General features: G+C 36.1%; 1 protein-coding gene across 1 annotated transcript in view; it reads right to left on the bottom strand.

The window, feature by feature from the left end:
- The window catches only part of CNTN5 (contactin 5), a 742,128-nt gene that overhangs the window by 180,907 nt on the left and 539,578 nt on the right, over positions 1–21,643 (bottom strand). The window contains exon 8 of the mRNA XM_075140101.1: positions 2,457–2,660. Coding sequence (XP_074996202.1) covers positions 2,457–2,660 — 204 coding nt within the window. The remainder of the gene's footprint in view (positions 1–2,456; positions 2,661–21,643) is intronic.

Raw genomic sequence — 21,643 nt, forward strand, 5'->3', positions numbered from 1 at the left:
AGAGTCCATCCTCAGTTGTTTGTTTCTCCACAAATTACTCTAATTTTCTTTAGCTCTAATGAGCACCTCTTTTCAGCATCTATATTATCCCATATTTTGGAGTCTTCACTCTTTAATATTTGTCAATGGACAAGTCAATATAACCTAAAGCAATTTCTATCAAAAAGAAAAAGTACAGTACCATTAATGGAATATTTTAATTGTGAACCCAGATAGTTTTTAAAAGGTCCATATTACTGCATCCTGTGGAGGAGGTAGAACAAAGCAGATGTCCTAAATAATAAATATGATTTAGCAACCAGAATTTTCCTGAATATTTTTTCAAAGTAGGTTTATGGAGATTGCAACGTTAGGTAGAAAGTCTGGGTCTCTTCACTGAGAAACTTGCTCAGTCATATAGAAAAGCAAGCAATTTACTAAGAAATACTAAAGAACTCCACTAAAATAAACGGGCTTTTCAGAAATCCCAACAGATAAAAATGAAGGCATGGAAACCTGGTAGAAATTCATGCCTGTGAAAAAATGAATTGGGAAATTGTTGAGGAGCAGTTCATCTATGTGCAAATGCCTCCCCAATACTCCAGCACAGTTCAGAAGTTTGGATTATCACAGTTGTATGTCAGCCAGCCATGAAACACAAATTTGCTTGAGGCTGGTATACACTACCCACCTGACATTTAAGAAAATCTGCGCAGTTTTTCTTCACAGATTTTGTTTCTTAGCTCAGTGATGTAGACTGCTGCATTTATCTTTATTTACTCTCTCAATTTCTTATACTGTATTGGGTGCCTATATACTGTTAGTACAATATGGACAATTAATCTGTTGAATTTCTGCACAAAACTGGAACCCAATAAAAGCATGAAGAAATGTCATAAAGAAACAATAGAGCAAGATATGAATAATAAATATGACAATAAAATTCTATCATTTTTTCTCTATATCTAATTCAAACAGATTAAAAAGACAGTCAATATTTGGGGTTTTTAATTTTCAAAGGTTGATATTGAAAAGATCAGGTCTGCTATGTTAATTCAATAAAACTAAATACCTGCAATGCAATAATTAACATAGGTACTAACCCAGCAAAAGAAAATAGGAAATGATACAGTAACACATGCAGCTTTTTGTTGCAGAGGCTGTATGCTGTGCAGACAGAAATTTCAACTTGTTACGATGAATAAACATTAACTTAATTCCATTCTAATCTGTGAATGCATTTTTTACTTACTCTGTTAAACTATGTCATCTGTGTTTAAGACCAGCTTTTGTAATGCTTCTACAACACAGGACTAGTCAGTTCTAGAAAAAGCTATAAGCAAGACAAAAGCCTCAGAATCTCTTTCTCTCTCTCTCTTTCTCTCTCTCTGATTTATCTAAGTATGGATTCACATATGCTGAATTGCTGAAATGTATTTCTGAAGAACTAGAAAGCATCATTACATGTGGAATATCTTGGAAAAAAGGAAAATATATGCACTTATAGAATCATTAAATATTATTCTCAAAAATAACATTATTTTGACAGAAAACAAAACAAAAAGCAATTATAATGTAATAAATATGAATCTTTTTTGCTGCAAAAGAGCAAATAACACAGTTGTCTCTATAGGCAGATATTCCAACAGAATCAGAGTTACATATCATTTATATTGAAATGTCATACTACTCCACAAGAAATATTATTGGAAAGTGTTTTCTTTTGATTTTTGGGAAAAAGTCCTAAGCCACTTTTTGATAATAAGATTTAGGTAATTATTTACAGAAAAATACTGCAGTTATATGCCTTGATGAAATTCAAAACTACCTACGTAACTAACTATCATTGCAATCAAAGCTATTGTAGTGTTCGTGGTGGTACTTAATCAGTGCATTGAATTGGAGCCTGGAAGTGTTACAGCTCTTTAGTACAGCAACAGGTAAAGTTTTAAGCAATAGGACGTCTGTTCAGTTGTTTAACCATGTGTGCCTTGTGTAATCTGCGATGCACGAATGCATATCTCCTGGCACCCTGCTGCTGGTCTGTATGCCCTATGTGATATTTGCCAGTCCCCTGTGGATGTCTCAGATGCCTGAGGGTATCTCAGTGTGGCAGTGGCCAGTTGCATTGAGGCAACTGAATTAAGCCCTAAAGAAACAGACATTACTGAGAAAGGAGATTTGCTGCTTTCTGTCAGTGACAGAGCACCAGAATAGCAAGAAGGAGTAACTGTTCTAAACAAAATACATCAGGAGGTGTCAGATTGCACCTCAGCCTTCGGAGGTCTAAATATTCTCACAACTGTGTGATGTTTTAAAAGAAGCTGTCTCCTTGAATAACTTTCCTTTGGTGATTGCCGAAGTAAATGCATGCATATATTGAAAAACAATAAAATCATGGTTCTTAAATTAACTAGAGTATTTTTGGCTTAGTATTTTTGCTTCCATGTGGTGCCCAGAAATAATGCCTTTCTTACCATCGTTTCTCAGTGTCAGAGGTGTAGGAGGACTCAAAACTCTGGCATTTGTCACTGTGTTTTTTACCAGGCATATATAGCTGCCAACATCAGATGTTTGCACCTTGGAGATGTAGAGATTGCCTGTCTCCTGAGAGATGAAGCGTCTGCTATCTTCTGCCACAAAAGATGGGAATTCATTAAATACCCAGCTATAGATGATCTCTGAAAGAAAATAGAAGAAATAAGAGAAGGCAATTATGGAAACGATATTGTGCAATGTTAATGGTTACACTCAATAAATGTTCATTACCTTTATTTAAATAATCTAGAAAAAAAGAAAAGCTGAATGCTTTTAAACTTTTTGGTTTTTTGTTTGTTTTAGAACTGAAGAGAAGAATTTTTTTCTCTCCTTGGAATTTTGGAAACAACATAAGCACTGAATGCACTGGACAGATTTAGTTCAAGAAAATGAATTAAATTATTCAACAGGCCCAAAAATCACCTATAAAATATTAGATAATTCCCTTTTCTAATCTTTCAGGTCAAGCCAGAAATAATATATACAGCATTCTTTTCTCTACTTGTTCAAAATTTCAGTGAACTATTATAGCAAGATGCATCCTACAGAGCTAGGGATGACTTTACCATTTGTGTGTATAAACAGTTTTTAATTCTGAACATCTGTTTTTAAAATCAACAGATCCTAGTAACTGTTCAACCTACCTTGCAGGTAGTATTACCACACTACACTTCTACCTCCTTCTACATCTGCTTCACTGAAGAATCTCAGAACCCTTCCTATATGCAGCTTAAATCCCTATGATCAATGAATAATTCCTCAAACCAAAGCTACCAATTGCTTTGCCTCATAATCTGATGGATCAAAGACTAATCAAAGTGATTTTTAAAAAAGGTAATTAAAGCCAGTGCCTTGGTTCACATTTTTATCCCACAAATCACTATGTTCACCTGAAAAGTATATACTTTTCCCTTTATAATCATAATAATTGGTTGAGAAAAAAGATTATTTCCTATTATTCTGTATGAGATTATATATTCTGTATGAGATTATATCATGACTTATTAAAAACTTAGATGCATTAATGTCTCTGCATTAGAAGTTTCAGTAAAGAAAATGAGATTCCGATTTAGCAGGGAACTCCTTGCAGAGAATTATTCATGTGGAGTTCCACCAACTGAGACTTTAAAGCCTTAACTTTATGTATACTTTTTTTACATGTTGTTCTCCTTTCAATCCTATCTTCCACTGCTTCATTTTGTCTTCACACTTTAAAAAAATATTCTTCACTACTTAAACTGGCACATTAACTGTAAGACAATTTCTTCTATAATCTTCCCCCATGACAGACTTTAAATAACTGACTCCAAAATCAGAAAAGCCAAAGCTAGTTCAGGTATATAAAATCTCTGCTACTGCTCCAAGATGCAAACTGCTCCATTAGTATAGCAAGTTCCAGGTTTTTAGACTCAAATTTCTTAGGTGACTACTCTCAGCTTCAGCAGCATATGAAGACAGTAATTGCACGTATGTCAGTCTGGTTCTCTCATACTTTTATCCCCACTACAGTCAAAATGTTTTCTTGACAAAGTTAGCTGGGACAGAGGGGTGAGAAGAAATGCATCAAAATTCAAATTTTTCTGTGTGCTTTTCTGCTAATGATGGGAGAGGAACTGTGTAGCTCTTCATGGTACAAGAAGTGTGAAACACATTAGCATCCTACCTAAATATATGCCACAGCCAGGTGTGCAATTTGAATTGAACTGTATAGAAGGCATTAGAAATTCCAACTGATCTGTCCTTTCTATCCCTGTGTTGTACCATTCCCTGACACGGTAGTCAGAAAGGAACGGAAAAACTTAATGACTAGTTTTTTAACCAATATAAGCCAACAGTGCAAGCAGTGATGTAGAGATGCAGGATGTTCTGGATTAATTTTGAAGAAGTTCTGTATAGTTTTGAAGTCAGATGAAAATTTTGTTATGAAAAAGCAATGGTATTAGTACAAAAATGCTATTTTAAAGGACTGAAGAGAATATACCTGTCAGTAGGGGAAGAATTCTCCAAAACAGGGAATTAAGCTGCACATATTGATGTTTTGCTTGAAACCTTTTTCAGATCTAATTGTAATTCTGAGTGGTTACACAGGACCCTGAGGAGTTCAGGACTTACAGAGGGCTCTCCGAGCGTTCAAAATTTCCCTCCTCTTCTGTTATGTTTCAGGCAAAATACTAATTAGCCCAAAATATTTCCCTCTGAAAATTTCATTGCCACATTTTGCTGTGATATCTTATCTGGCAGAAATGATTCATGGCAGCATAAAATTCTACGAAGTGATGATGAACATACAAGTTCAAGGAAAATGCATAGGCTTTAATTGAAGACACCTGTTACCAATTCAAATGGAAAGCAATCAGTCTTACTAATTGCTCTGGCTTAAAAGTAGTTGAAACCAAATGTAAAGTAGTCATCATTGTGGCTTCATTGGTGGTTCATGTAGAATAGAATTTTCCCCATTTGTACCCTAAAAACACACACAGTTAATTCTAAGTTAATTAGAACTACTCCTAAGGAACGGATTTCAGGCAATAAATATTGGTGCCTCTAAGGAAATAGAGTACTTAGTCTTTGTTGGTGCTGAATTTGGGGGGGATACTGTCATTTTGTCACCTTTTAAATGATTTTTGCTGTTAAAAATGGAGTGATGGATGAATGGGTACTGGGGTCGGGTACTGAGAAAAAAGTAACAGAACTTCTGCCAAATCTAAAACTCAAATCATTTATGCTATTGAGCTGCAGTTAATGCTTTTATTTGTGCATACTTACAGCATCTGTATTCCAGCCAGGAGCCCGAACTCCAAAGCACAGACAAAAGTGCTAACAGTTTACTTCTTGGTCATTGTCAGCCTATTGACGTTGAAGGAATTACTCCCATTTTTCATTTCTAAAAAGCAAAACCCTGGGAATACACTTTCAAATACCTAAAGACTTTACACCTGAATGCTCAGATCTGGAATTGATCTGGAATTCTGAACCTTCTTTGAAGGTGAAAAGCCCCTTACACACTTTATGAAGTTTCTTTCCTATTAGACCTGGTTAATGATCTCAGCAGATTCTTAAATATAATTTTGAGGGCTATGTCCATAGAGTATGCATAGGCTTCAGTGGAAATATCTCAGGGAAACTCTGCAATTTCCAATGCATGCTATGCAGAACAGTCAGAAACAACCACAGCTGGCTTGGGATCTGGGGACCCAACAGTTTTTAGCTGACAGAAATAGATGAATGATCTTGCAGAAGTGCTTTTACAAAAGGGTGTTAAGAGAATGACTGCAATTATGGGAAAATGGGTGTACCTTGACACTGATCCATTGTACAAAGGTCTCACACTTCTAAATTTGCAGCCATGGTAGAGGATGAAACACGCATTGGTGTTCATATTCTGGGGCTCTGAATGTTCCCAGTTTGTATGCCAGCAAAATTAAAATTTAGGGTTTTTAAATCACAGAATTGCATATGAAGGCTGTCCAAGTACAAAACCTGGGGTTTTGTTTTCTTTTGTTTTGTTTTTTTTTCTTCTTGCAGTATCATGTATAAAAGAATACTCAAATGATTGCAATCACGTATAAAAATAACTAATAAAGAGAGCATGATGGAGAATCGACATTTAAAGCATTGCTGTCTATCTATAGACAAGGCTGTCATCTATAGTACATGCACAGTAAAATATTTTAAAACAATAGTGAATATAGTTACATGCCACAAGTCCCACAGCAGTTCAGCACAGGAGCACATGTAAACTACAAGAAAAGAGGTTTACGTTTAAATATTATCTGAAATCCCACTCATAGAAAATGGTAAAGTGCTGAGTGAACTTTTTGAATTTCAGAACAAGAAGCCTAAGACCAAACAGATGACACTAGGCCTATTTGTACACAGCTCACTGCAGTTGTTAGTGAACTTCAGGCCTGTATTTTCCTATAATGGTTTAGGTTAAAAGATTTTAGAACCAGTGTCATTTGGCTAAGCACAAAGGACAAGTGTCATTGTATTAACTTTTTAGTAGGATACTAAACTCCAGAGATGCATCTCAAGCCTGACAGGTAAATAATGATGAGCTTCAAGAGATTTTAAAGGTAAAAGTCAGTGTGCCACCAAAATCTAAATAAACCAAGCTACAGCTGTAAAATCAGGAAGCCTAGATATAAGCATTCTGAAGTCATCTCCTTTTGAGAAAAGACTGAGCAAATGGTTTCTCCATGCTGTACTCAGTTTGCTTTCAACAGGGAAAAGAGTTTAAGTGAAAATAGGAAACTGTGAATACTGCAGTATACAGAAGTTCAGAGTATTTTTACAGAATATATTCTGAGCTTATTTTTTATTTTTATGCCCATCTTTTTTATTTTTAATGTGACACCTATGCCAAAACCACAAAGATGATGCAAAGCCCTTCCTGGAAATTACAGTTGACTGTCAACACAAAATAAACTTTTACGTAGCTATTATTCATCAACACAAACGGAAACAGAGAGTAAAAAGACAGAGAAATTATGAATTATAGAGGCAGTTGTAAATTGACATTCTCCTATGGCTTGGGCTGGAGAACTATTCTGCTGGTAAGTTCTGTTATATGCAAAGTCTTGGTGTGAAAATTATTTAAGTCATTTTGGTAATGCAAAATCGGTATTTCCTTTTATGAATGACCAGCCTTGTTTACAGAAAAATGTCTCTAAGCAGTTTTGTATCTGTTTTCTGAAGGTCATTTGGAAAGCCTTCCAAATGTCCGATTTGTTTCTGTGTTTTATTAAGTACTTTTTAATGGGCTATGTAGGTGAATATCTGGGTCACTTGGTGATAAAGTAGTGAGAAGAGAGCATCTATCTCCTGCCAAAAGGAATTTATGGTGTGAAATTTTGTTTACTGTAATTTCTTAAATGATCTTTGTAGATCTATTTTCTCCGTTTCACAATACTAATTCCTAAACTATCACAACACGACGTACTTCCCATAATGGATGAAGCTAGAATACTGACATATCAGCATTTATGTTAGTGCTGTATTGTGCTTTTGGAGATATCATTCTGATGCAGAAAATGTCAGTACTATGGTAATGCAAAAGTCTTTCTGTCATCATGGATCAGTAAGAAATAACCCTTTAAGTATTGGAACGAGAGCTGTGCTGGAGGCATTCAGATAACACCACATATTCACTCCTGTGTGTGTTAGTGCCTGAAGATTTGCTTCAAGGCTTTTCTCCTGAGAAATTGCTTGTTTCATCCTTTTAACATGCAGTTTCTGGACAGCCTTGTCATTAGTCCTGTCAGCTAAGTGGTATATCGGGTGGCAAGTGAAGATGTAACAAGAAAGTCGCCATTCAGACTCCACAAAGGCCACCTAAAACCTAAATGTACAGTCCATACAATGTTTAAATATTGCATCTTCAAGGGCAAAGCATGCAAACACGCACCCCATAATTGCACTTCTGTGGAGTTACAGTGTTTGTACAAGAAATAAGTCTGTTTTGTGTCTTCTTTCTGTGATGCAGTGGGAGATATAGTACTTCATCTCCTGCAGTATCCTGTTGGGAAAATATGTTTCTCTTCATCTATTTAGGATTTCCTCTGATTACCCCAATTCCACAAGATGGCAGTACTTGATGAATAAATGGGACTGATGTCTGATGGCAGCCAAAATCTGAGATAATCTGGGAGTTTTAGCAACTCTGGAGGAGTTGCTGCTCCTTTTTTTTTTTTAATTGATAAAAAAAGCAGCAAAAAGTGCACTCAAGATTACAGGCTGAATTTACTATACATACCTATAAACCATGAAATTTGCATGGTGGCTTTGCTTTACCATTCAGAAATATTTCATTTAAACAAAATAAAGTATCAGGAAAAATATATGCCTAAATCTCCCCTGATAAAAATAGGAAACTTTATTTTATCTCAAGCCCAGTTTTAACCTTTATCATTACACTTGCTGTTTGGATATTCTGTGTACCAACCACAGAATAAGCGTGCAATATGCAGCACTCTCTAACAGTGGGGAACATTTCATATTCAGAAGGGGGAAGGCTTCTTTTTAGCAAAGATGAGTGATAACAACAGGTTGTTCCTCCAGCCTCCCACCAGAACCAGAAAAATAATGGTGCATTTCTTTGTGCTGCTGTGGCTTATTATCAGTGCTCATTAATCCTCCAAGAAAATATTTAATCAAGGTAATTTATTTGTTGCATTGTAATGCACCCACATACAGCACACAGATATTGTTGACTTATCAGCTAGCAATGAAATTGCTTCTTTTCTGATCTGGGTGGTCTGTATCTACTGCTTGCTTACCTGAAACACAATTCTACCTATCACATATTTGTCTTTGTTCAGATTTAATTACAGTGACAAATCTTCAGATATTTTCTTTCTTATAACTATTCACACAGCCACTAACTATAACTATGGTAGAAAAGGTAAGTGTACTGTCAGGACTGACCTTGTATTGCAGGATACAAATATTATATTCTCATTACCAGTGTACATAGCCAATATAGTCTCATTTGTACTTTTGACATGTATGAAATGTAGCCAGTCATTGAAATGTGTAAAGACCAATGAAATCTTTTTCTCATACATATGCTCTTTAAAGAGACCACATAGCATACAACAAAAATATGGCTTCTAGGAAAGGATGCTAGATTATTATGTGTATTTGATTGTCATTGGCATGATTTTCATATTAAAAAAAAAAAATCTTTTCCAGAAAGAATCAAAATATTGTGATCAAAAGGAACTCAAGAACACATGTCCTTCAGGCTCTTCTTTAGCCCTCAGACAAGATCAGATACTATCAGTCCAGTCTTTAAAAATGTCCAGGGAGTTAAATTCCTAAATTTAGATCTTCAGAATAACCTATTTCATTGATCAGTTAATAACGAGACAATTTTCCTTAATATTTGTGTATATTTCCTTTTTTTTGTAATACCATTTATTACTTATTCAACTTACCATATTGAAAGTATTGAAAACACTTTACTGATGACCCATATTAAACTTTTACAGCTACAATGGAAGACCATTATCCTCGTCTGTATCAGGCTTCTGTTCTTGAGGCTAGATCAACCAAATCTCTTCAACTTTTCCTTAAAAGTCATGGTTTTGAACCCTCTACTTAGTTTTATTGTTGTCATCTCTATTGCTTTTCTACATCTTATAATGTAGGACCCAAAACTGGACATGGTATTCTATTTGAGACGTTAACACTACTGATAATTGGAATAAGTGTTTCACGTACTCTATAGGTATCAGTTTTCTTAGTATGTCTTAGAATTGAAGTATGCAATTTTCTGTTCTACTAAGTATTCCATTTTCTGTAATAGCAGTATTTTTCTAAGGAAGAAGGCTGTTTAATCACTTATTTCTATTTATTCTACCTGTAAATTTGATCCTTGGTAAGTTTAGTGCATTTTGCTGAATTTTGCATTATTAATTGCAAGCCATTTCTCCAATGTACTGATCCTTTTGGATTCTTATTCTGTGCTCTGCACAGCATTCACAAATGCTAAATATGCCTTTCTTTCCACTAGGCCACCCACACTTTCAAAGAAAAAAAATTAAATTTTATATGATTTGTTCTTGACAAATCTGTATTGGCTCTTTCTTAACACTCATTATCATCTTATTGCCTAAAAATTCAGTGTTTAATATTATGTCACAGTAACTTTGCAGAACTCAAACTCAGCCTGATTATGGGCCCTCCTTTATTAAAAAAAAAAAAACACACACAAAATGACATTTGATTTTCTTGACATGTTTTGAAATAATTTTTGAGATACCATATTCTCAGTAACCTTTTCATGTAAAGGAATATTTAGACATGCTATTATTTCAGAATTTAAGGCCATTTTATCAATATATATTGTTGTCTTATGTAAGTAAAGAAAATGTGAAAATAACGTAAATCTATGGAAAAAAAGCTGATGGTGGAAACAAATTTGTGGTTAGGACCGAAAGAAGTTTTTTAAGGAAGAAAAACACTGGGAAGAGAAAACTCTGATCACAAGGCAGACGAACTACAAATAGGAAGTTTTAAAAATCTTTTGAAAGCAAATAAAATAATTCTAACAGCTCTACTATTGATACTCATCTATGTTTTTTAACATACCAAGTAATGCAGATGTCACTGTATAATGCTATTTTCTGTGAAAAGCAGAAAAAAAGTGGATGGTAAAAAGCAATAAAGTTGAAGTCTAAATAAGTAATACTTCATTCAGAATTTAAGCATTAGCATTGCAGCTCTTTTAATCAATACTATTGACTTTATAGAACTATTGAAACATCTATGGCCAGCAGGTGTAGGGAGGTGATCGTGCCCCTGTACTCGGCACTGGTGAGGCTGCACCTCAAATACTGTGTTCAGTTCTGGGCCCCTCACTACAAGAAGGACATGGAGGTGCTGGAGCGTGTCCAGAGAAGGGCAAGGAAGCTGGTGAAGGGCCTGGAGCACAAGTCCTATGAGGAGCGGCTGAGGGAACTGGGGTTGTTTAGCCTGGAGAAGAGGAGACTGAGGGGAGACCTCATCGCGCTCTACAACTACCTGAAAGGAGGTTGTAGCGAGGTGGGTGTTGGTCTCTTCTCCCAAGTAACAAGTGACAGGGTAAGAGGAAACGGCCTCAAGTTGTGCCAAGGGAGGTTTAGACTGGATATTAGGAAAATTTTCTTTACTGAAAGAGTGGTTAACATTGGAACAGGCTGCCCAGGGAAGTGGTTGAGTCACCATCCCTGGAGGTAGAATCATAGAATCATACAGGTTGGAAAAGACCTCTAAGATCATCGTGTCCAACCGTCAACCCAACACACCATGCCCACTACACCATGTCCCTAAGGGCCTCATCTACACGTCTTTTAAATACCTCCAGGGATGGTGACTGGAGGTATTTAGAAGACGTGTAGATGTGGTGCTTAGGGACTTGGACTTGATGATCTTGAGGGTATTCTCCAACATAAATTATTCTATGATTCTATGATTAGTAATTTCCAAAGACAAGAATCAGAGATATTTTTGTTCCAACATTAGAAAGGGTAATCAGGAAGATCCACATCATTATAAGTTCATCAGCTTCAATCTTAGATGAAATAATTCAGTGACTAATATGAGACTTGATTAATATCCAATTTAAAAAGTGAGATATAATTAACAATATTGCAAGAAAATAAATCTAGTGAAACTAACTCAGTATATTTTTATTGTTCTTTTTATTGACAATGATAGCAAAGTTTCTGTAATATACCTAGAAATCATATTTTATAAAAGCACATGCTGATTAACAAGAATTGGAATAACTTCAAAACTAACTTTTTGTGCATTGAAAGGATTAAAAACAGACTGCAAAGCATGATCAAAAGGATCAGTTCTGGAATTCTTTGTCCTCTGTTGCTGAACATTTTAACAGTTAAAAACAAACTTATGCAGTTGTAATCACTGATCTACAGGAAATATAAAACTTGGCAGTTACAAATGTGCAAGGCAAGTCACTGGTAAACTCTAATTTGGATAGCTTATTATTATTAGAACCTTTTTTTATGATGGAAATGTGTTGAATGTATAGTAACACAAGTTGATTATTTCTTAATAACCTGAATGAACAAGAATTCTGTGGTAATGACTAACTATTGTACTCGTATGAAAAGTGTGGCATTGGAAAATAACAAGGATATTGTTTAATGCTCAGGAAAACACATCACTGTATAGAATATTTATATACAGAAATTGTTTTCTCTGGCAAAACATTCAACAGAATTTAAAATAATTTTTTTTTCCTCCTTTTTTCTTTTTCACACTTTAAATCTCCCTTGTTCTCTGATCATGCTATGATACTTGATTTTCTCTACATTTTAATGGCACTGGTGTGATAATTACTCTGGCACAGTCTGCTTCTTCTTAGCTAAGTCTGCTGCAGGGGTGAGCACAATGAAAAGTCATACTTCAGATTAGTGTTACCTGCAGTGAACCCCAGAATCCTGCACTCAAGTGGGCTGCTGCATTACATGGAAATTTCATTTTATGACTACTGCAACGACACCAATAGATGAATGCATTTTGAAGGCATAACTAGGACATTCATCAAAACAAAAAAAACCCAAAATAATGACAGGATGATGATAATCCAGATTTGTGGAGTATCACTGTGTCAAGTGCAAGAGTGACATTATCTCTTTTTCAGCTGAGAGATGCAAAATCTCTGTATCCCTAGCGTTCCTCTACTCATCATTTAGCAACAGAAGCTCTGTTAAGCAAATTCTGCTATTTGGCTAAAAATACTTACTAGTATTCCAGTTATCAGAGTATCAGTCTCTCAAGGAGTTTATAAGTATGTTTCAGTTTGGCTTTTTGTACTTCTAAGAAAGAAAACAACTTAAATTTGTCACTTTACCGCTCATTCACCTTGATTCCTAATGCCAGGAAAGATTAATAATAGCGCAAAGATTTATTTAACAAGATTTAATTTCAGGCTTCTGGGTGTAGAAATGAAAATAAAAGGTTACTATAGTTCTAGTTTATAGTTCAAAAGAGCCTTTTCTAACATATATTTTCTAAATACTTTTCTAACAACCTTCACCACTCTTTACATGCAGTTGTTGTCATAGGAATTGTATTGGCAAAAACTGAGTATTTGGAGTCCTAGAGTCGCCTTTGTATGGCTGCACATATTGAACTTAAGATACACCCCACTGCCTCTCTGTTTTTTATTCTCTTGGTGTTAGGTGTTTTAATATAAATTTAAAGGCTTTTGCTGGGTCTATCTGCAGGTCAGTGTTTGGTGAATTCCACCATGGCCATGGCACGATATGATTGATGAATCTTCCTTGGGCCTGCTCCTTTGCTCCTATGGTATTTATTATCCTGAGATCTCAAATCAAGGGCAGTACCATTATCATCACTTTTACATGGGAAAACTGGAAGAAAGTGACTTCCCAGCAGTCATGAATCAGGCCATAGTCAAAGTGAAATCTCCATTAATATATAATTCTTTTCATTTTTAATATGCTTTCCTCTCCTCATCAGCTCTTTGTACATCTACAAGAAATGTCAAAACACATAAAAAAAAGTTATAGTCAATGAATCCTTAGCAACTGTGTAGATGAACATCAGAGGTGGGTAGCTACCCCCTCATCCTCCCTCTGAATTTGATTTTCAAATGTTAAAAAAAAAATTAGCAGTATAAATCACATAATCCCCCAGATGCTCAAGCTTTACTGCTTAGGTCCTTCTTGGTATATTTTCTAGCCTTAAATGTAGCAAGGAATGGATCCTCCATTACATCTTTCTGAACACAATGGAACACGTGAACATATGTTTCAGAGAATAACATAAAACCAAATTTATAGTCCCCAAAAGACAATTTTTAAGTGTTAAGAATGACAGTGACAGATTATTTTTTTCACCTTAATTAAAAAATAACTCAAAGTGCAGATGAAGAGGAAGACACGTGTCACATTAGCAAACTGCCCTAGAATGCTGATAATGCTGTTCAACCATGTTGTACAAATAAATCCCTACAAATAACTTCAGCAACAATCAATCATTTAAAATTTAACAATGTAGAAACTGTAACTCTTACCCGTTTCTACATACAGACAATAAACTGCTGAGTCCCTGTGCACATTGTTCTGCACTACTGGAAATCCAGTGAACTGCTTCCATCCATCTTTTGCTTGTCACATAATTATTATTTAGAGATAATACATAGCCTTCTGTTGTCTTCCTTTCAGCCTAGGTCAGTGTCCCATGATTATAATCTCTCCTCAACCCCTTAGCAATAGCATATATACATATCACATGGAAAAAGAAGATATTTGTCCAACACTCCCTAATTTTTTTTCTAAAAGAAATATCATTACTAAAGTAATGCAAACAACAGGCAATTCTGCTCCCTCCTGTGCTGCGTACGTGCATAGTTTTCAGAAGACTAATTATGTTTTTCAAAGCCTTTTTCCTTTTAGGGATGAAGCTTGATGTTGTAAAGTCACAAGATCTGGACTGTAAATCAGTGCAATTTTAGTCTATTCTTGAAATTTTCTCTCTCGATCATCCTCTGTTATCCTCTGTAAAATGGATAGTCCTCCTTCCTTCCATGTTGCATTTGGCAGATCTGAAAATAAACTCTTCAGGATTGAAACTATATGGAAGTTTGCTAAACTCCTAAAGGACCTTGTGGTACTGCAGGAAAAGGCAAACTGAGACAAACCCTTCATCAGTATTATCTATATCCTTCTTTCCATTCTCCCTTCTTCTTTCTGAATTTTTATCCCTGTAGTCTCTGAAAGACTTTCTTAATTATTGAAAGAGGAAAATACCATGAAAATTAACGCTTCAATAAACCAACAAATGAAGTGAAATTTTCCAGTTACAGATTCTCTGCTCTAGGGTAATAACATCAACGCAACAGGAATTGTATTAGCTGTGTAATGAAGTCATCAACAATGATTTTAACAATATTGGAACATAGCATGAGAACACGGGAGACAGAAGTGAGCAATGAAATTATCAGAATTAAGTGTGGTATTAATTATTACATTGTTAAAAAGATGGCGTGATCAAAAAGAAGTCACTTTTCCACTGTTATTGCTCTGGAAAACTTCTTTTGTTGTCAGAAGTTAAACGATGCACATGTGCTGCTGCACAGGGTTTAGATTTGGCTGTAATCATTCAGATTTTTGTCTGAACTCTATGATATTATGCTTATATCTATTCAGTCATTTTCTCCTTGAAAAATCCAAGCAATTGCCTTTAATGTATTTACTGTTAAGTTATAACTACCTTGATGCCAGTTACAATTGTATTGGGTAGGAAAAAAGAACATAAATACACCCAGATATATATTTCAAAACAGTTTCTAGTTTCACCTTAGGAAAAGAAAAATGAAAACTAGATATCCCAACTAGAATTGTTTTCATATCACTTCATTTATTTGGAACAATCTTCCTGAACTGATTAAATAAGGCTATATGAAAATTTATGTCTCATTAAGCATTGTATCACCTCAAATGGTTGTATGTTCACTTTCATATCGTACTTACAAAATAAGGGATAACTGACTTTATTATATAGGGAAACTTGTTAATGGCATCTTATAAAACTCAGATCGTTCAGTCCAAAGTTTTCTCCTTCTCAATCAAGACTGACCTCCTAACATCTTCAGTAGTCATCTCTACCAGAATCACCGTTGAATTCATTTAATCATGCCTAGTTTGGGAAGACTTGCATTTTCTGAAAACTCCATTGTTTTCATCCTTTTTTCAATCCTTTAAGATTTCCCCACAATGGTAATGAAGAGAAAAGGCTAGACTCCAGACCCTTAGAAATGAATCATTTCTCATCTCGTCCTCCTTCTTATGTTTCCTCTTGTTTCAGCTGTCTGATCAACATCGTATTTCTGGCTTCTTCTCCTCAGTTACATTGATTAACACGTGCACTCTCACTCTATTCTTTTCCTTGATATGAAGTGGAGAGGTAATTGGGATTAATCAGGAATTTTCTATTTTAATGGCTTTCTGACATTTAACTAACTAACTGACATATTTGTAAAATGGTATTGTACCAGACACCAGCTTAGTAAAACATCAGAACTAAATAGTGAATAGATCCTAATAGGAAGGTTATTATGAGAGGGTCAATTTTGTGAGAGCCCTGTACCTCTGTGACTGTAACTGCTGTGTGTTACTGCAATCTTAAATCTATTAATGTTGGGCTTCTGCTATTTTAGTAGATATATAGCTTGTGCCACAGAAAAAGCTTTTGCAACACCGTTTCCTACTTTAATTTGTACATTTACAATGCTAGTTGCAGAAATGTGGTTGTGATACCATGAACATACATTTCTGTTAAACCTTGCAGGGCAATGCTGTCTTGTTTAATCACTAGACTGAGGGGTTCCTGATAGTTATGTCTAATTTGTTGGGACATCTCAGTAACAGTAACTTGTCTCTAAGGAAGAGGAGCTTGCCCACTACAGAAACTTTTCATCATTATTGTCCCATTTGTCAAGCTGTAGAGAAATAGCCAGATACGGCTGGTGCCTGAAAGGCAATGGAGCACAAGCCTGAGGGCCAACATACTCAATGCATTTTTTAAATTAATTAATCTCCCATGCTTCCTCCCTCTTCTCTTGGCATCTCCTTTCACTTTGATTCTCCTGAACTGGCAGCTGGGGTAATATTTGTTGACAATAGTGTGGCTGTGAAACTACAGCACATGTCCCTTAAGCAGAGCCCTGTCAGGGCTGCCCTTCATCCAACGTTGCACGCTGCCTTAATTGGCCAAGGTCAACCAGCTTTCTCTCACTAAATTTTCATAGTCCCTGAGGGGAAGAACAGCTCCAGTGAGTGACCCAGTGGGTCTGGGGACATTAAACTTTCAGTTTCTAGTGTAGCTTAGCATATTTTTTGAAAGAATTATTAATGTCTTTAAGGGGATGGGGATGATTTATCAACAGTGATAACATTTGAAAAAAATTTTTTAAAAAAATACCAAATTACAAGTTCCTTGGGAGAATTTACTACAGTTGGACAAGTAATGCATTTCTGCTCATTTATTACTTTTCCAATTATTGGGGCGGGAGGGGGGGGGAAGAGAAAACCTAGACCTCTATGTCAAGGAAGTTTAAATCGATAATAATTATTTATCTATATGCTTACTATAAACACATTGCCTAGAATTTGGGGCACATGCAGATCATTAAAATGTAATTAAAATCTAATAACAACACATTGCCAACAGACTGGGAGTAACTCTTCATTGGCAAACATAGCTTGTTACAATGCTACCTTACAGAAAATTCTACAATTCCCAAACTCTTAAATTTCATATCCTCAGATGCATGCCTTCAACAAGATTGAGGGAGGAAACCCTATAAAGTGCTCTAGGGAAGTCAGCAGCAAAATTACTGGTCATGTATTGAGTAATGAAAAGACCATAGAAGAAAAAAAAAACGGAGAAATTAATTGTGTTTGTTCATTCCATAATGAAAACTACAGACATAGTCATCAATCAGTTGCACAGACGAAGAATACAGATTCCTATATTGAGCCATGTCAAGGGCCATGGACATTCACTTTAATGATAACACACACAGGAATTAGCATTACTAGACAAGAAAGTTTCAAAAGCAGTCTAGTAAAAGTGATAAAGTAGGGGATGCAAGAGGAAAACATCTTTATGATTCTTCCAGGGAAAAATGTGGGTGAAGAGATGAGATGACCCTATGGAATTAACCCAGAATTAGGACAGGAATATAGACGTTAAAGGATTGTGAACCTGTTTTCTAACTCTTTTTTTTTCTTCCATTATCGAAAAGCAAAGTTCAAGCTTTGTTAACATACAGTTAAAGTCAAATAAACAGAAAAATATAGGAAAGCCTAAGAGGGAAGTGCAGGAACCCTTCAACTCATGATAGTTAACTCATTCAGTTGATACATGTGGCTCTCAAAACAGTGTTTTTAAAACATTTTATATGTACATTATGATCATTTATATGTTATGGACATGTAAAGAAGTGATAGAGAAGTTGTGCCATCTTGTCTTCTATATATGACATATTAAGGGTTTATTAAAGAAACTTTTCTGTCCTGTACAATTAGCAATCATTTTCTAATACTGCTACTTCAGTGGCCTGTTTCTGTTATTCAGCGTCATGCTCCCACAATGAATTAAAATGAGTGAAGAACAAACTATGGCATGCAATTACGAGAGAATCAAAACAGAGTTGAGATGGGTGTCCTGTATGTCTTCATACAGATTCCCTTACTACAGGTCAACAGTTCGTTAAGTCTAGGGCACATATTTAGCTTCCATTTTAACATTAATATAAGTCTTAAGGAAAAAAAAAACCCAACCCCCAAACTTCAGTGTTCCTCTAAGTCTCACTTTTGCTAGTAGAAGGAGAAGGATCAGGGTATTGGACAGTTCTCAGCAAGCTTAGCAGTTAGGAGGATATGATAATTATGCCCAGTGAATGTCAAATGTTCTATTTGCCATCACCAGTTTCATACATATTCACCTCTACAAACTACTAATAGAAGGTACTGACTGATGAATAAGTTCTGCATAGCTTAAGGGAGAGTCATGGTTGGAGGCATAACCTGTCCAGCTGTTGTTTTGGGAATACTGCAAGTGGCCAGTGCTTTGACAGGAACCGGCAAAACAGTCCTCCTTGTTCTCAAGGTGAGAGGAGAAATGTGACTTTCATCTACACATTGGTCTCTCCTGGAAGCAAATAATATAGCTTTCTATAGGTTGATTTGAAAGATCAGATTTGAAAAAATATATCATAGAAAGAAACTGGATGTTACTTTACTGTTTAATACATACAGAACTATATTGGTATCAGAAATCATGGTCAGGAAGAAATCTCACCTGTAGTGACAGGTTAACATGATGAAGTAGTATCCAGTCATGTCTAAAGAGAGATGGAGATTCAGAGATCTAAGTTCATGCAGGCTTCCTATGATTTTGAAGAAACCGGTAATGGCTAGATCCAGATAAATACACAAGTTCTGTAATGCCACTGTTAGGTGCCTGGATCCTGGGACTGAATCCACAGCCTTAAGATAACCTTGTGACCTTCATATATATAAAGTTAGACATCTGTGAATTGCATTCATAAAAGCCAGCTTAGTAAACAGAGAGACAGAGAGTATATGGATGCCTTCAAAACAGAACTCGTCGTGTCCTGCATGCAGGTACCAGAGCCAATTGCCTGTAAACAAACTAATGAGCATACTGAGGGTAGTCCAGCCCAAATGTAACAATCTTGTTATCATAACTAATTTGCCTGGAGAAGTCTACTCCTAACAATTCTGTACCTGAATGAGGTCATTTAGAGCCTGCCTCATTATTTCTACATATAATTTGTGCAGTGTGGGCCTAACCAGGGGAGTTCTGACTAGAGAGCTATTGCACTTCAGTTGTATTTAGTTTCCTAGTTGTAGCGGAGCTGCAGTCCAAAGCTGCAGTTTTAATGCAAACGCAGCTTTTAGATTCCTTTTGCAGACCCTGAGCAGTGAGAATTGATTGCTTTGTGTTTACTTCCAAAGTACTTTTCCGTCTATGTCCAAAGTACACAGAAACAGGAGCACAGAACAACTCAAAAAAAATTATTTGACGTGACTTTCTCCAGCTAATATGAGGACCAGGACAGCTGTGTAGGAAATAGAAGAACAGGCCAAAACCTCCTGGACCTTGGTAGAAAGAGTTTTGTTTTAGTAGCTTGCCAGTTTAGCAATACACTATGAAGGCATAAGAAGATGCATGGGAAGGACTATGATCCCCATAGCACTGGCATTAATCATCTTTGGTGAAGCATTTCTCACGAAAACTACAGTTTTATAACACTAAAGGGGAGGCATAAAAGATGCAGCCTATAACACAGTTTCCAAACTGGGTAAGATCAGCTTTGTCCGTTAGAAAGAGATAAAAAAAAGTAATAGTTTAACATCTGTACAGATGTTACATGCTGTGGAAAGATTATGTAGCAGGGCTCCCTCCAGACAGCAGCATCCCTCTGAGGCGGGAGGGAGCACGCATCTGCCTTCCCTGTGCACGTCAGCGCTGTTCTCATTCTGACAATGGGAATCGTCGTTCTCTATTAAGCTCATAGTGAAAGCTTTGAATAACAGCCTTAAAAAGCTCAGCTGAAAGTATTAATTCTGAGTGAAACATGTAAATCTGGTTGAAATCTTCCATTCATTTTTAATCTCGCTATGGTAAACCTTGTCATTAAGATGATTAAATGATAAAACCCTATATTTACTTCCTTTAGAATATCACAATGAAAAGTCATAATCTGTTTATGGAAGAAAGCTGTAGAGGCCTTTTAAAATGGAGACATCAAACAAAGCTTGTTATTTAAGCAGTTGGTAATTAATGAACCTCTCACTTAGCAAGGGTACCTAAGAGTTTACTGTCTAGGTGTGCTGGGTTTGGCTGGGATAGAGTTAATTTTCTTCACAGTAGCTAGTATGGGGCTGTGTTTTGGATTTGTGCTGAAAACAGTGTTGATAACACAGGGATGTTTTTGTTACTGCTGAGCAGTGCTTACACAGAGTCAAGACCTTTTCTGCTTCCCACCCCACCCCACCAGCGAGTAGGCTGAGGGTGCACAAGAAGCTGGGAGGGGACACAGCCGGGACAGCTGACCCCAACTGACCAAAGGGGTCTTCCATACCATATGACGTCATGCTCAGCATATAAAGCTGGGGGAAGAAGAAGGAAGGGGGGGACATTAGGAGTGATGGCGTTTGTCTTCCCAAGTAACCGTTACGCGTGATGGAGCCCTGCTTTCCTGGAGATGGCTGAACACCTGCCTGCCGATGGGAAGTAGGGAATGAATTCCTTGTTTTGCTTTGCTTGCATGCGTGGCTTTTGCTTTCCCTATTAAACTGTCTTTATCTCAACCCACGAGTTTTCTCACTTTTACCCTTCCGATTCTCTCCCCCATCCCATCAGTGGGGGAGTGAGCGAGTGGCTGTGTGAGGCTTAGTTGTCAGCTGGGGTTAAACCACGACATTAGGAAACCCATCTTGGAGAAAAAACTAATGGGTGTGAGGAAGAATCAAACATTATGTTTATGGAAGAAAAAAAAAAAGGATATAATGTTATGTTTATGGATGATCAAGTTATCCACGATTAATATATTTCATAAGGGACAACTTAAGGATTTGCAACAAAAAAAGTATTAGTGGAAAAGCTTCTAGAGTAGACACATTAAAATGATACAGGATTCCCAATGAAGTCAGAGGCAGCATTTTTTTGGAGTGATGGTCCAGGAAAAGTGGGAGGTGAGAATCTTGATGGCTGTTTGTCACAAGGAATCTGCACAAAATCTTTTTTGTTGAATGTATTTTCCTTCACCATACTGAAAGAGGGGATAGTGTCTCTCCCAAAAAACTCCCTCATTTTGCTGTTCAGATATTTCTCAGCAAAGATGACAATAATTTAACAAACTCATTTATTAAAACCAAGACATAATTGTCTATCTGAATCTGCACTGCAAATATTCTGAATATATTTCAGGTGCGCTTTTTTTTTTCTTGTTTCCTCTGTAAAATATTTGGACAAAAATCTAATGAAAACCTAGATGAATAATCTATACATATCACAAGTTTGTGTTTGTTTGTTTGTTTATTGCATTACCTCT

This window comes from Calonectris borealis, chromosome 1 (assembly GCF_964195595.1).
Source record: "Calonectris borealis chromosome 1, bCalBor7.hap1.2, whole genome shotgun sequence".
Lineage (NCBI taxonomy): Eukaryota > Metazoa > Chordata > Aves > Procellariiformes > Procellariidae > Calonectris > Calonectris borealis.